The sequence below is a fragment of the Macaca fascicularis genome, chromosome 11 (assembly GCF_037993035.2).
Source record: "Macaca fascicularis isolate 582-1 chromosome 11, T2T-MFA8v1.1".
Lineage (NCBI taxonomy): Eukaryota > Metazoa > Chordata > Mammalia > Primates > Cercopithecidae > Macaca > Macaca fascicularis.
Window position 1 is genome coordinate 62505747 of NC_088385.1, and position 14475 is coordinate 62520221.

At 53.3% G+C, this 14475-nt stretch overlaps 2 protein-coding genes and 1 long non-coding RNA gene across 6 annotated transcripts; 2 read left to right on the forward strand and 1 right to left on the reverse strand.

Moving 5' to 3' along the window:
* The first annotated feature begins 343 nt into the window (after nucleotides 1–343).
* Nucleotides 344–4549, forward strand: RDH5 (retinol dehydrogenase 5). 4 transcript variants are annotated; one of them, XM_015430998.3, is made up of 5 exons: nucleotides 344–372; nucleotides 959–1305; nucleotides 1503–1761; nucleotides 3730–3893; nucleotides 4166–4549. In XM_015430998.3, the coding sequence occupies exons 2-5, from the start codon at nucleotides 996–998 to the stop codon at nucleotides 4387–4389; spliced, it is 957 nt and encodes a 318-aa protein (XP_015286484.1). In that variant the 5' UTR covers nucleotides 344–372; nucleotides 959–995; the 3' UTR covers nucleotides 4390–4549. The 4 variants fall into 4 exon arrangements, with proteins under 4 accessions (XP_015286484.1, XP_015286485.1, XP_045221353.1 ...); XM_015430999.3 differs by having other exon boundaries at nucleotides 964–1305; XM_045365418.2 differs by having other exon boundaries at nucleotides 344–1305.
* A 1076-nt stretch (nucleotides 4550–5625) lies between these two features.
* On the reverse strand, nucleotides 5626–9161 carry CD63 (CD63 molecule). The gene is made up of 8 exons (XM_005571130.5): nucleotides 9109–9161; nucleotides 8432–8508; nucleotides 7305–7493; nucleotides 7039–7113; nucleotides 6849–6944; nucleotides 6277–6417; nucleotides 5968–6051; nucleotides 5626–5781 (listed from the first exon to the last, which is right to left on the reverse strand). Exons 2-8 carry the CDS (start codon nucleotides 8495–8497, stop codon nucleotides 5716–5718), a joined length of 717 nt encoding a protein of 238 aa, XP_005571187.1. The 5' UTR covers nucleotides 8498–8508; nucleotides 9109–9161; the 3' UTR covers nucleotides 5626–5715.
* Nucleotides 9162–9245: 84 nt separating this feature from the next.
* On the forward strand, nucleotides 9246–10989 carry LOC107126712 (uncharacterized). The gene is made up of 2 exons (XR_001483431.4): nucleotides 9246–9512; nucleotides 9814–10989. It is a non-coding gene; the product is annotated as an uncharacterized lncRNA (long non-coding RNA).
* The last annotated feature ends 3486 nt before the right edge of the window (nucleotides 10990–14475 follow it).

Genomic DNA, 14475 nt, shown 5'->3' on the forward strand with positions numbered 1-14475 from the left:
TTACCAACAGAGCAGTGCAGCTGCCATCCTTGACAGCTCCCTCCTCCTCGGAGACCATGACATAGATGGTCAGGAACCCAGGCTGAGAAAGACAGCCAAGGGGTGGGGGGAGCCTAGGCAAATCTGGCCTCTGCCAAGTCCTGGCTTCAGCCAGGCAAGCTCCAGCCTCCCTGGCTCCTCCTCCTTCCCAGCCCTATCCCCACCCTGTCACACATACACTTAATATGCCTGGCATCTAAGTCCACCCACTCCAGACTTTGGCCTTAGCAGTAGCTAGTGTGGGAGGCTGGGAAGACTGGGAGGAGTCTCTTAAACAAAAGCAAAAGAATCAGCTTCGGGTGCTGTAGTACCTGCCAGCTTTCCCCCGAGGAGGTAAGTAGATACTGGGAGCTGGGGGAACTATGAGAAGACTAGCTAGATATTACATGTATTGCCAACTCAAAACTTTCAGCTTTTAACATGCTTCCTCACACATTGTCCCCTTTGATCCTCCACAACTCTGAGGTGGACCTGGTGGGTCTTAACCCCACTTGGTAGGTGAGAAAATAGGTTGAGAGAGACAGCGAGATGCTCAGCATCACACAGCAAATCTGAGGCCACCAGGACTAAATGCAGGGTTCTTGGCCCTATACATCATTCAAACACAAGACCCAGGTTGCATATAGAAGGTTCAGTGTCCCTGGTTTAGTAGGAGAGAGAGTGAGAGGCAAGCAAGGAGATGCCCCTGCTCCATACAGCAGGTCTGTACACAGGACCTGGCTCATGTGGCTTCAGTTAAATTAGCCACAAATACAGGGTCTGCCCACATCTTTGCTTTGCACAGATGAGCCATAGTCGGCCAATTATCTGCCAACCAGATAATTTCTCAATATGCTCACACCAGATGCTTCCAGCTAGGGAAGGTATTAGGGGAAAGGGCTTGAGGGCCGCAGTAAACTGGACAAGTTTTTCTGCCCAGCCTAGGCTGCCACCTGTAGGTCACTTGGGCTCCAGCTATGTGGCTGCCTCTGCTGCTGGGTGCCTTACTCTGGGCAGTGCTGTGGTTGCTCAGGGACCGGCAGAGCCTGCCCGCCAGCGATGCCTTTGTCTTCATCACCGGCTGTGACTCAGGCTTTGGGCGCCTTCTGGCACTGCAGCTGGACCAGAGAGGCTTCCGAGTCCTGGCCAGCTGCCTGACTCCCTCTGGGGCCGAGGACCTGCAGCGGGTGGCCTCCTCCCGCCTCCACACTACCCTGCTGGATATCACTGATCCCCAGAGCGTCCAGCAGGCAGCCAAGTGGGTGGAGACGCATGTTAAGGAAGCAGGTAAGTATGGTAGACCACTAGGAATATGGTGTGGGGTATCCTGATCCCCACAGTGACCCCAGGAGTCACCTGCAAGGGCTGTGGTAAGCTAAAGGGACTATTTGAGGAGGAGCAGTTGTTTTCAGATGCTCCCAGGAAGAAGAGGGGGCTGTGGGAGTGCCTTACTTACCCCCAGCATCCTTCTCATCTCCCCACAGGGCTTTTTGGTCTGGTGAATAATGCTGGTGTGGCTGGTATCATCGGACCCACACCATGGCTGACCCGGGATGATTTCCAGCGGGTGCTGAATGTGAACACAATGGGTCCCATCGGGGTCACCCTTGCCCTGCTGCCTCTGCTGCAGCAAGCCCGGGGCCGGGTGATCAACATCACCAGCGTCCTGGGTCGCCTGGCAGCCAATGGTGGGGGCTACTGTGTCTCCAAATTTGGCCTGGAGGCCTTCTCTGACAGTCTGAGGTGAGGGGTACAGGGCTCTGGGTTCCAGGACTAAGAGCAGCCCACTCAACAAACATGGGCCAGCAGAGATGGTTAAGATACAGCATATTGGAATAGTTAAGACAGTTGAAGGCTAGACTTCATGAATTCAAACCCCACCCTTATGTAAGCTTTGTGACCATAAGTAGATTACTTCTCTTTACCCATTTTTAACGCATTAGTTTTTTGTTTTTTTGTGATGGACTCTCGCTCTGTTGCCAGGCTGGAGTGCAGTGGCGCGATCTTGGCTCACCACAACCTCCGCCTCCCTGTTTCAAGCGATTCTCCTGCCTCAGCCTCTCAAGTAGGTGGGGCTATAGGCACGTGCCACCACGCCCGGCTAATTTTTGTATTTTTAGTAGAGATGGGGTTTCACTGTGTTGGCCAGGTTGGTCTCTAACTCCTGACCTCGTGATCTGCCCTCCTCGGCCTCCCAAAGTGCTGGGATTACGATGTGAGCCACCACGCCTGGCCTTGCCTCTCTCTCATCTTTAAATAATAAGGTTCAAAGTTCCATGGGAGCACAAAGGAGACATGATGAGGACAACAGGGGAGCAGGGCCTGAGTTCTTTTTGTTTGGTTTTTGTTTTTTTTGTTTGTTTGTTTGAGAGTTTTGCTCTTGTTGCCTAGGCTGGAGTGCAATGGCAAGATCTCAGCTCACTGCAACCCCTGCCTCTCAGGTTCATGCAATTGTCCTGCCTCAGCCTCCCAATTAGCTGGGATTACAGGCACCCGCCACCACTCCCAGCTAATTTTTTTGTATTTTTAGTAGAGATGGGGTTACACCATGTTGGCCAGGCTGGTTTCGAACTCCTGACCTCAAGTGATCTACCGGACCCAGCCTCCCAAAGTGCCGGGATTACAGGCGTGAGCCACCACACACAGCCCAAGGCCTGAGTTCTTAGCAGAAGTACAAGGCGCCTAAGCTTAGTCCACCTTCTAAGGAAGCCTGCCTTTGTCACCATCACTCAGCAAATAATCTGAATGTCTCCTTTTGTCCCTGTCTCTCAGCCTGAATTTTCCAGGCAGCATCATGGAACACAGGCTTTTTTTTTTAGTTTTGAGACAAGGCCTTGTTCTCACCCAGCATGGAGTGCAATGGTGCACTCACAGCCCACTGCAGCTTCAAACTCCTAGGCTCAAGCAGCTCAAGCGATACTTACGCCTCAGCCTCCTGAGTAGCTGAGACCACAGGCGTGTGCCAGCATGCCTGGCTAGTATTTTTTTTACAGATAGGGTCTTGCTGTGGTGACCAGACTTGTCTCAAACTCCCGGCCTCAAGCGATGCTTCCGCCTGGGCCTCCCAAAGTGTTGGGATTATAGGCATGAGCCACTGCATACTGGAACACATACTTTATACTTGGATTTTTTCTCCCCTCCCCTCCTGCTCCTTTCCTATACTTGGATTTCTACATCTATGCCAGAGCAATGGGATGTATCCCCACTTTCCCCATCAGCTTACCCTCCAGCAAATATGAGACTATACCCTTCAATATCCAGCACTCAGGGCTCAACCCTGTGTTTCAGGAACAAGGGAATGGGGTTCCCCTAGGTCAGGAATTGGCAAACTCAGTACTCAAGCCAGATCTGGCCAGCTGCCTACAAGCTAATAATGGTTTTTAGATTTTTAAATGGTTACATTGTAAACTGTTATATAAGTACCTGATAATATCATTAATTTTGTTTCTTGGCCTGTCACGCTTAAAATATTAACTCTCTGGCCCTTTAAGAAAAAAATGTGCTGACCCCTGCTCTAGATCAAAGAAAACAAACCACAAAAATACTTTCCTCCCTCTACCCCACTTGACCCTTGTCCCAGGGCAGTAGGTATCTCCGTCAAAACTCTTGTCCCTGGTCTGTGGTAACTTTCTCAGCTCCCCAACCCATGTCCCTCAAAGTCCCCTCCCTATAGAGCAAGAACCCAGCAACTTCCCTCTGCCCCCCTTCTAGGCGGGATGTGGCTCATTTTGGGATACGAGTCTCCATCGTGGAGCCTGGCTTCTTCCGAACCCCTGTGACCAACCTGGAGAGTCTGGAGAAAACCCTGCAGGCCTGCTGGGCACGGCTACCTCCTGCCACACAGGCCCACTATGGGGGGGCCTTCCTCACCAAGTGTGAGTAGCCAAGCCCACACAGGGCACATGAAGGGAAACAAGAGTACCAGAAAGGCCAGTCCTGCAGAAGCCTGCTGGGAGGTGGGTGGGGCACCCAGGGCAGGGTTGAGGGTGAGTGGGATGCCACAAGAGTGCCCAGGCCATGTGGAACCTGCCCACTCCCCACACTGAGGAGGGGACTGAGGGTGACAAGCCCAGGGCCCCAGAAGACAGTACCTAAGATGGGCTGGAGTGGGGAAGGGAAACTGATTGCAACCACCTATGGGGTGCAGACCTGAAAATGCAACAGCGCATCATGAACCTGATCTGTGACCCGGACCTAACCAAGGTGAGCCAATGCCTGGAGCATGCCCTGACTGCTCGACACCCCCGAACCCGCTACAGCCCAGGCTGGGATGCCAAGCTGCTCTGGCTGCCTGCCTCCTACCTGCCAGCCAGCCTGGTGGATGCTGTGCTCACCTGGATCCTTCCCAAGCCTGCCCAAGCGGTCTGTTGAATCCAGCCTTCCAGCAAGAGATTGTTTTTCAAGGGCAAGGACTTTTATTTCTGCCCCCACCCTGGTACTGCCTGGTGCCTGCCACAAAATAAGCACTAACAAAAGTGTATTGTTTAAAAAATAAAAAGAAGGTGGGCAGAAATGAATGTGCCCAGTGGAAGGCTGACCCCATTTAAGTGCCAACTACTCCAAACCGACATGCTCACGGTCTGTGGCCTGTTCAGTGCCTGCAAAACAGCTAGCACCCACAGTGGGGCACCAAGGAACTGCCTCACATCTACAGCTGCACCTCGAGGAGTGGCCATCAGAGGGCACTTTGATACATTTCCCTTATTTTCTGAAGGGGAGTAAGGTTGCAGTTCAGTGTCTGTACTGGGAATGGTCTTTATAAATCTTGGGGGAGAAGAGCAGGTGATGAAGAGGGGTCGAGGCCACGCTGGGTGGCTTCCATGGAAGAAAAGGCAATGTTCACGTAAATTCTCCTGCTAAGGACACTGGCCACACAGGTGTCAAGGCAACTTAACCACACTTTGAAAGGAGCCGCCGGGCGCGGTGGCTCACGCCTGTAATCCCAGCACTTTGGGAGGCCAAGGCGGGCAGATCACGAGGTCAGGAGGTCGAGACCATCCTGGCCAACACGGTGAAACCCCGTCTCTACTAAAAATACAAAAAATTAGCTAGGCATGGTGGTGCGCGCCTGTAGTCCCAGCTACTGGGAGGCTGAGGCAGGAGAATGGCATGAACCCGGGAGGCAGAGCTTGCAGTGAGCCGAGATGCGCCACCACACTCCAGCCTGGGCGACAAAGCAAGAGTCCGTCTCAAAAAAAAAAAAAAAAAAGGAGCTGGATGCCTTGAGGATTGACCAGGAAGGGAGGTGCTGGGCCCTTAGCGGTGCACAGAAGGCCAGGAAGATGTCCAAGGCAGATGTGGGCTGGGCTCTCCCAGGTGGGACCTTTCTGGAGAGCTGCTTTGACTTACGCAGCAGATGGCTTCATGAATGTTCATAGTGAGCCTGGCAGCGTAAGACTAGGGGGCAGAAAGCACTACAGTCTCTGGATCCTCACTTCTCCCACTGCCTGTCCAACCAACACCTTCAGCAAAGTCCTCCTTTCCCAAACACCCCCCAGAATAGACCTTCTCGAAGTACACATGCAGTAAGGTCCCAGAGGACAGGCAACATGGGTAAGGAAAGGAAGGAATCAAGCATCACTCTAAGACAAACTCAGACCATTTCTCTTTTCGGTCTGAAAAAATAATCCGTTTAATTGAAAAACCTGGAGGATACTATCCACTCCCCCAGATGAGGAGGCTGAGGAGACCAGACCCCTACATCACCTCGTAGCCACTTCTGATACTCTTCACGAGGCAGCAGGCAAAGACAATTCCCAAAACCTAGAAGGAAAGATGGGGATGGGGATGGAGAGGAGTCAGAAGGGCCAGCTACCCAAGACCCATGCAAGAGACTCCAAACACACACTCCCAGGTCAGTACCTCCTGCTCAGCACCCTTCTCCCCTCGGCCCCTATCCTCCAGGCACCCTGGATTGAGTCCCAGCCCTCTCTCAGGGTTATCTCTTACCTCAACAAAAGCAATTCCAAGAGCTGCTGCAGCCACCACCAGCACATTTTTCCTCAGCCAGCCCCCAATCTTCTCCACACAGCCCTGAAGGGTGGCAGGCACAAAGGATAAAAGCACCATCAGAAACTTCCCACCCCAATCCCCTCCCCTGGTCCATCAATCTCTTCCCTGCCCCGGTACCTTTCACCCCACCCTTACCATTTCCAGATCCCCTCCCCATCCCTGACGCTGTCCACCTCCATCCTGGGTCTCTTGCCTTCTAAAACATTTCCCAGGTTTTCCAAGTCCCATACACAGTTTCCTCCCTACCTCCTTATGGATCGCCTTCTCGTTGAAATTAATCCCACAGCCCACAGTGACATTAATGCAGCAGGAGTCAGGGACTCGGTTCTTCGACATGGAAGGGATTTTCTCCCAATCTGTGTAGTTAGCAGCCCCACAGCACTTAAACTGGGGTAGGGAAGAAATATGGAGAAGGGAGTTAAGTGAACCTTCACCATCAATATGGAGATGAGATGAGAATTCTTTTTTTTTTTTTTTTTTTTTGAGACAGACTTGCTCTGTTGCCCAGACTGGAGTGTGGTGGCTTGATCTCGGCTCACTGCAACCTCTGCCTTCTGGGTTCAAGCGATTCTCCTGCCTCACCCTCCTGAGTAGCTGGGATTACAGGCACTCACCACCACACCTGGCTAATTTTTGTATTTTTAGTAGAGAAAGGGTTTTGCCATGTTGGCCAGGCTAGTCTCAAACTTCTGACCTCAGGTGATCTGCCCACCTCGGCCTCCAAAAGTGCTGAGATTACAGGTGTGAGCCACCACACCCAGCCTTGGAGATGAGAATTCTCTATTCCCATCACCCCTGCTCCCAGCAACCCCACTCACATCTGCCTGCATCCTGTCCAGGATCGAAGCAGTGTGGTTGTTTTTCGGGTAATTCTCCATCTGCTGCCGGAAGTTGTTATTAAACTCTGACATCACCTGAGGGTACGGAGGAGCACTGTTGCCGTCAGAATTCAAGCACCTGGGTCCCAGACCAGGCTGAGGCAGGCCCTTCCCATTATTCCCTGCTTACCTTATCTCTAAACACATAGCCAGCAATGGCTGCGGCCACCTCCACCAACATGATGAGAGACAGAAAGATGGCAAACTGCAGGAGCAAAGGACAGGAGTCAGGTTTGGAGTCTATGCATTACAGGGGCCCGTTCTGGCATAGCCGGTCCCTGGACACTCACAAAGGTCTTCCTCACTCACCCACCTCACCTCACCCACCTTCCTGAGCACCAACCAAGTTGCTCTGGCAGTCCCAGACCACCCATGTTAGTCCCGCCTCCCACTCACCGTGATCATAAGACAATAGTTCTCCTTGCAGGCCCCGCAGCAGCCCACAAAGGCCACGAGGAAGAGGAAGACACCCACTGCGATGATGACCACAGGCAACAGAGAGCCAGGGGTAGCCCCCTGGATTATGGTCTGACTCAGGACAAGCTGTGCCCCGACACCCACAGCAATCAGTCCCACTGCACAGGCCTAAGAGGAAAGCAGGTGAGAATTAGGCCTGATCCACAACACAGTGGTCCTCCATGGTGGAGGGCAAGGGGTACACCTAGGACACAGACATGACCCCATCCGGAGGAGAGATTCTCACACCTCCAGGGAACTTCTTTGGCTGTAGGTAAGGGGGATGACCCATCCTTTCCTGCCCCCATCTCCCTTGATCCCCTCCCAGCTCTTCAATCAGGGACGTGACCAAATTCAAAGACCTCCCAGAAAGCCTTGACCCCAAGGCACGTATTTCTGACCTAGAATAATGCTTTCTACGGGCCTCCAGTACTCCCAGCTCAATTCTCTCCCAGAACTGCTCCCTCACTATCCTCCAGTGCACACCCCACGCGCATCAGCTGTGACTAAGGTTCCTCTGGCCAGTTAAGCCAGGAGAAGGGAAGAGGAAAAGGCGGCAAGAGTGATGTGCCCCTCCCTAGACAAACAGTAGCCTCTCAAGCCAGGAGCCCAGGACAGGAGCAAATTGAGGTGGGCAGAGCCCTTCCTCGCTCCCAAGCGCTGGGAGGACAGAAAGGGGGAGAGGGACTGGAGAGGGATGAGGGGGTTGGGGAGGAAGAGAGGGGAGAAGGGAGAGCGAAGGGAAGCCTCGTGGCGATAGCATCAGGCGGTTGGCTGGTTGCCCCACTGCCCCATATCACAAGTGGTTGGGTCACCAGACAGGAAGGGCCAGGAAGGAGGGATGGGGGTAGGGGTTGCTGCACACCCAGGATGGCCATTCTCGGTGGAAACAAGCCTCAGGTGTCCAGGAAAACTGGAGGAGGGAGTGGCCGCGCTGTCTTTCCCTGGCTTTCTTTCCACATCTGGTCTCCAGCTGCCTTAATTCTTATTCCCTCAGCCCTCACCACTGTGGAGCCAGGTCTCCCCGCACCCTGCCGGCGCGCCCCCCAGGACCCCTCGCCACTCACGCAAAAGGCCAGCAGGAGGACGTAGAGCAAGAACTTCACACATTTCATTCCTCCTTCCACCGCCATGGCTGCCGGGCCTGGGGCAGAGAGGAGGGCGGGGGGATTAAAACTGGCCGAAGGGGGACCTCGGTTTCCGGGCTCCTGGCCGGCCCTCGAGGGCTTCCCTACACGGCCCCGATTCCCGGCCCCTCCCACCCGGAAACCCGCGGTCGGAACCACGTCTCCCAGCCCCCTCTCTACCCGCAGGAGAGGGGTGGGGGCGACCGCCGCGAAGCCCGGACCCCGCCCCGCCGCCTCTGGGGCCCAGGATAGATCCGAGGGCGCCGGTAGGGGCTCGAGCCTGACGCCGACCCTCGGCCCTTCAGTCTCCAGGCGTCAAACACCCTCTCCCCACCCAACACCCAGCCCGGAGAAACGGTCTTCAGCCCAACCCCGACCCCTGCCCCAGTCGCTTTCCCCTGGGCTCTGACCTCCCGCCCACCAAAAAAAAAAAAAGGTGCGGCCGGCACCCCCGCCACACCCTGCCCGGGCCCAGGGAAGTTCGAATCAAAGTTGCTCGAGGGCGGCTGGAGAGCGCCGGGCGAGTCTCCGCGGGCCTGGGGCGAGCCCTGGAGGAAGGGACCGCCGGTGGTCTCTCCCAGCCCGCGCCGAAGTCTGCCGGGGCCCCGCGGCCTCACCTGGGCTCCCCAAGGCTGCGCGCTCCTCTCCCGCCGCGGCTCCGGGGCTCTCTAGCTGCGCCCCCCGGCTCCCGCCCCGCCTGCCGCGCGGCCCCGCCCCGGGCTCCAGCCACGGTCCCCTCCCCCGCCCAGTGGCCGCCGGCCTCCCTCATGTGACGCGGGAACAGCTGCGGCCTGAGTCACTGGGCCCGGCGCGGGGTGGGCCGAGCCCCCCGCCCGGCCAGGGCCACGTGGCCCCTACCCGGAAGAAGGCGCCCACCCCCCGCAAACGGAGAGCCGAAAAGGCAAGACCTCGGGGCGCCTGGGGCCCCCCTCTGGCGCCCCGCCTCCGTGCCAACTCGGGGTAGGAGAGCAGGGCGGAGCGCAGCCTGGGTCACTCTGGTTTAGAGAAGCGGACGAGCTAGGTGAGAGTTATCCTCTGAGCGCCGGGGCGGAGAGCTGAGGCCGGGTGACAAGGTGGTCTGAGAGAGGTTTCCCCATCCTTCTCCAGTAGCCCAGCTCTCTCCTCTGGCTCCAACTCTGTGCAAGCCCCCTCCCCATCCGACTGTGCAGACAGCTGGGGACTGCCTGGGGTCGGGTGGGGCCAGAACCAACAGTTCCAGAAAGTCCCTGGCCTCACATCCTGGGTGTCTCCCAACATTCTAGCGCATTCTAGAGTGGGGATTTCTGACCCCCCTATATTAGCATAGCTTCTCCATTTTCCAGGGTTCCTAGTCTGAGAAAAGGGGAGGAAGCCCTTCCCCGAAGCCACGCTACCCAGTCAATCAATACACGTCCGCGTCGGGTCCCGCCCTCTGGGGGAGGATTGACAAGGTCTGCCCTCCCAACTCCCGGACAGCTCCTGCATCGTCTGTGATAGCGAGGGTTTGGGGGAAGACACGAAGGTAGAGGCTTACATCCTCTGGATTTCCTCGTCTTATCCCAGAAGACAAAGCCAGGTGAGGGCTGGAAGCGGGCTAGGGGGTCAAGCTGCCTCCCTCCCTTGTGTGCCAGGGGTAGTCTCCAGAAGGAGCTGATCTGAACAGGCCAGAAAGTGGGACCGGTCGTCACACCCCCACACCTCCAGCCTCGGACCCACTCCTTGGGCTCTTAGGGTCCTGCCTCAAGAACCACTTCCTGAGTCTTGGTGTATGTGTGTACACAAAGAAGGAAAGAAGTCTCTAGAGCAAAAGGAAGGAGATCCGGGCTGGGCTGAGAAGCATCTTCCAGGATCACGGCCTTCCTGTGGGACACACCAAGCCCATTCCGGACCTTGCTCTTCCTGACCATGGCGGGCAGGAGTGGAGGAGGAGTGGAGAGCTGAAGAAAGGAGTATTCGTCAGGTTCCTTATTGTGCTGCCACTAGATGCCAGGTATATGCTAGGCTCGGGGGCTGCAAGGAGAGGAAGACAGCGGCCCTGCCCTCTGCCAGCAGGCAGAACCAAATTCTGGCCACACTGAAGAAAGGCAGAAGCCTGCGGTGGCAGCTGGTTAAGTTCAGAGGGAGGGAAAGAGAGAGGAGAATGGATTTCACGGAGCAGGTGGATGTGCTCAAGGTGACCTTGGAGAATAAAGGGGAGAGCTCCAGGGACAGAGAAACAGTTGACTGTGAAAAAAAAAGGAGCATTTTTTAAAGAACATGGCGGTTGGGTTTGACTGGCTCAAAGGACTTGGGGAGGATGTGGTGAGCTGGGTTGAAGGTGGTCTGAAGATCAAGACTGAGAGACTTTAGATACATAACAGCCAACTGCAATGTTTCGTCCTTCATTGAATGGTTGAACAAACCAGCTGTGAAAGACATTTTGGGACATACGAATATGGACTGAGAATTAGACATGAGAAAATTATTTTGTTAACTGTTTTCATGGTTCACAAAATGGTCATATGATTATGTGGAGAAGTTACTCTAGTTTTTCCTCTTTTTTTTTCTTTATTCTCATATCAACTAATGCATTTGTACAGGAAAGGGGTCCCCATCCAGACCACAAGAGAGGGTTCTTGGATCTCATGCAAGAAAGAATTCAGGGCAAGTCGCAGTGCAAAGTATAAGCAAGTTTATTAAGAAAGTAAAGTGGTGAAAGAACAGCTGCTCCATAGACAGAGTAGGATGTTCCTGAAAGTAAAGAGGAGGGGCCAGGTGCGGTGGCTTGCCACACCTGTAATCCCAGCACTTTGGGAGGCCTAAGCGGGTGGATCACCTGAGGTCAGGAGTTCCAGACCAGCCTGGCCAACATGGTGAAATCCCATCTCTACTAAAAATAGAAAAAGTAGCGGGGCATAGTGGTGTGTGCCTGTAGTCCCAGCTACTCAGGAGGCTGAGGCAGAAGAATCACTTGAACCCAGGAGGCAGAGGTTGCAGTGAGCAGAGATCATGTTACTGCACTCCAGCCTGGCCGACAAGAGTGAAACTCTGTCTCTCTTTTTTTTTTTGAGATGGAGTCTTGCTCTGTCGCCAGGGTGGAGTGCAGTGGTGCGATTGATCTTGGCTCACTGTAAGCTCTACCTCCTGTGTTCAATTGATTCTCCTGCCTCAGCCTCCCGAGTAACTGGGACTATAGGCACGCGCCACCACGCCCAGCTAATTTTTGTATTTTTAGTAGAGATGGGGTTTCACCATATTGGCCAGAATGGTCTCGATCTCTTGACTTCATGATCCACCCCTCCTTGGCCTTCCAAAGTGCTGGGATTACAGGCATGAGCCTCTGTGCCCAACAAAACTCCGTCTCAAAAAAAAAAAAAGTAAGCGGAGGAACACATTCACTGTAGGTATAATGCTTGTATATATGGAGAGATGTGCTTTGCTACAAGGGTTTGTGATCAAGGATTAATTATCTTCATTACTATATTTTGTAAGAATCGATATTATCTTTTTTTAGTTATTACTATTGTTTCCTTAACCATAAACATCTAGAAGCTAAAAATGCCTAACATTCTGAGAATGCATCCCAGCAAGTCCCAGCCTTCTTTTCCTAGCCCTGCTCAAAATGGAGTCACTGTGGTTCAAACGCCTCTGACACATTGATCTAACCCAGTGAAAGGCAGTCTTAGGATTTGAACCCAGATCTCTGGGAGAGTTCCAAAGCCTTTGTTTTTTTCCCCTCATTCTAAGGGGTCAAGAGAAAAGACAACCTTTTTTTTTTTTTTTTTTTGAGACAGAGTCTCTGTTGCCCAGGCTGGAGTACAGTGGCACTATCTCAGCTCACCGCAACCTCCATCTCCTGAGTTCAAGCGATTCTCCTGCCTCAAGCCTCCCAAGTAGCTGGGATTACAGGCACGCACCACCATGCCTGGCCAATTTTTGTATTTTTAGTAGAGACAGGGTTTCACCATGTTGGCCAGGCTGGTCTCGAATTCCTGACCTCAAGTGATCCACCCGCCTGGGCCTCCCAAAGCGCTGGGGTTATAGGTGTGAGCCACCGCGCCCGGCAGAGAAAAGAGAACTTTGATAGGAGGCCTGGGCACTGTGGCTCACACCTGTAATCCCAGCACTTTGAGAGGCCAATGCAGGCAGAATGCTTGAGCTCAGGAGTTTGAGACCAGCCTGGGCAACATGGTGAAACTCCATCTCTACCAAAAAAAAAAAAAAATGCTGGGCTTGGTGGCAAGCACCTGTAGTCCCAGCTACTCTAGAGGCTGAAGTGGGAGGATCGCTTGAGCCCAGGAGGTGGAGGTTGAAGTGAACTGTGATCACACCCACCACTGCTCTCCACCCTGGGCAACAAAGCAAGACTCTGCCTCAAAAAAATAAAAAGTAAAAGACAGGAAGAGGGAACTCTGCCAAATAGTGTATAGAGGGCAACTTGGGTAAGAAGCAAGAGAAGGCCATTGGATGGGATGCTTTCTCTGGAGCAGTGTCAGGAGCACGTGCTGGGGCCCCAGAGTAAGGGGAGGAAGTAGAGATATCCAGGTGAGCAGAGGGAGAGCTGAGGTGAAGGCCAGGAGAATGGGACCCTCCTAGAGGAACACCAGGGGAAGGAGCTGAAAGCAAACTAGCAAGTGCAGAGTGGTGGCAGCAACTTGGTAAAGCAACAGGAGAAGAAAGGACAAGGCCAGGGAAACCCAGAGAACAAGCCTGTGTGGAGTTGGAAGCCAACGCATTTGTACAGGAAAGGGGTCCCCATCCAGACCACAAGAGAGGGTTCTTAGATCTCATGCAAGAAAGAATTCAGGGTGAGTCGCAGTACAAGGTATAAGCAAGTTTATTAAGAAAGTAAAGTGGTGAAAGAACAGCTGCTCCATAGAGTAGGATGTTCCCAAAAGTAAGAGGAGGGGCCAGGTGCGGTGGCTCACCATGCCTGTAATCCCAGCACTTTGGGAGGCCTAGGCGGGTGGATCACCTGAGGTCAGGAGTTCCAGACCAGCCCGGCCAACATGGTGAAACCCTGTCTCTACTAAAAATAGAAAAAGTAGCGGGGCATAGTGGTGTGTGCCTGTAGTCCCAGCTACTCAGAAGGCTGAGGCAGAAGAATCGCTTGAACCCAGGAGGCAGAGATTGCAGTGAGCAGAGATCATGTTGCTGCACTCCAGCCTGGGCGATGAGTGAAACTCCGTCTCTCTTTTTTTTTTTTTTTTTTTTTGAGACGGAGTCTCGCTCTGTCACCAGAGTGGAGTGCAGTGGCGCGATCTCGGCTCACTGCAACCTCCACCCCCCGGGTTCAGTTGATTTTCTTGCCTCAGCCTCCCGAGGAGCTGGGACTACAGGCACATGTCACCACGCCCAGCTAATTTTTGTATTTTTAGTAGAGATGGGATTTCACCATATTGGCCAGGATGGTCTCAATCTCTTGACCTCATGATCCGCCCCCCTTGGCCTTCCAAAGTGCTGGGATTACAGGCGTGAACCACCATGCCTGGCGAAACTCTGTCTCAAAAAAAAGTAAGAGGAGGAACACATTCAACCTAGGTACAATGTTTGTATATATGGGGAGATATGCTCTGCTACAAGGGTTTGTGATAAACAATTAATTTTCTTAATTACTATATTTTATAAGAATCGATATTATCTTTTTCTATTATTATTATTAATTTGTTTCCTTAACCATAAACATCTAGTTTTTTTTGTTTTGTTTTTTGTTTTTTTCGAGATGGAGTTTTGCTCTTGTTGCCCAGGCTAGAGTGCAGTGGCACAATCTCGACTCACCACAACCTCCGCCTCCCGGTTTCAAGAGATTCTCCTGCCTCACCCTCCTGAGTAGCTGGAATTACAGGCATGCGCCACCATGCCTGGTTAATTTTGTACTTTTAGTAGAGCCAATATTGTGCCACTGCACTCCAGCCTGGGCAACAGAGCAAGACTCTGTCTCAAAGAAAAAGAAAGAAAGATGAAAATGTTGTGGAGATGGATGGTGCTGATGGTTGCACAACAATGTGTGTGTACTCAATGTCCCT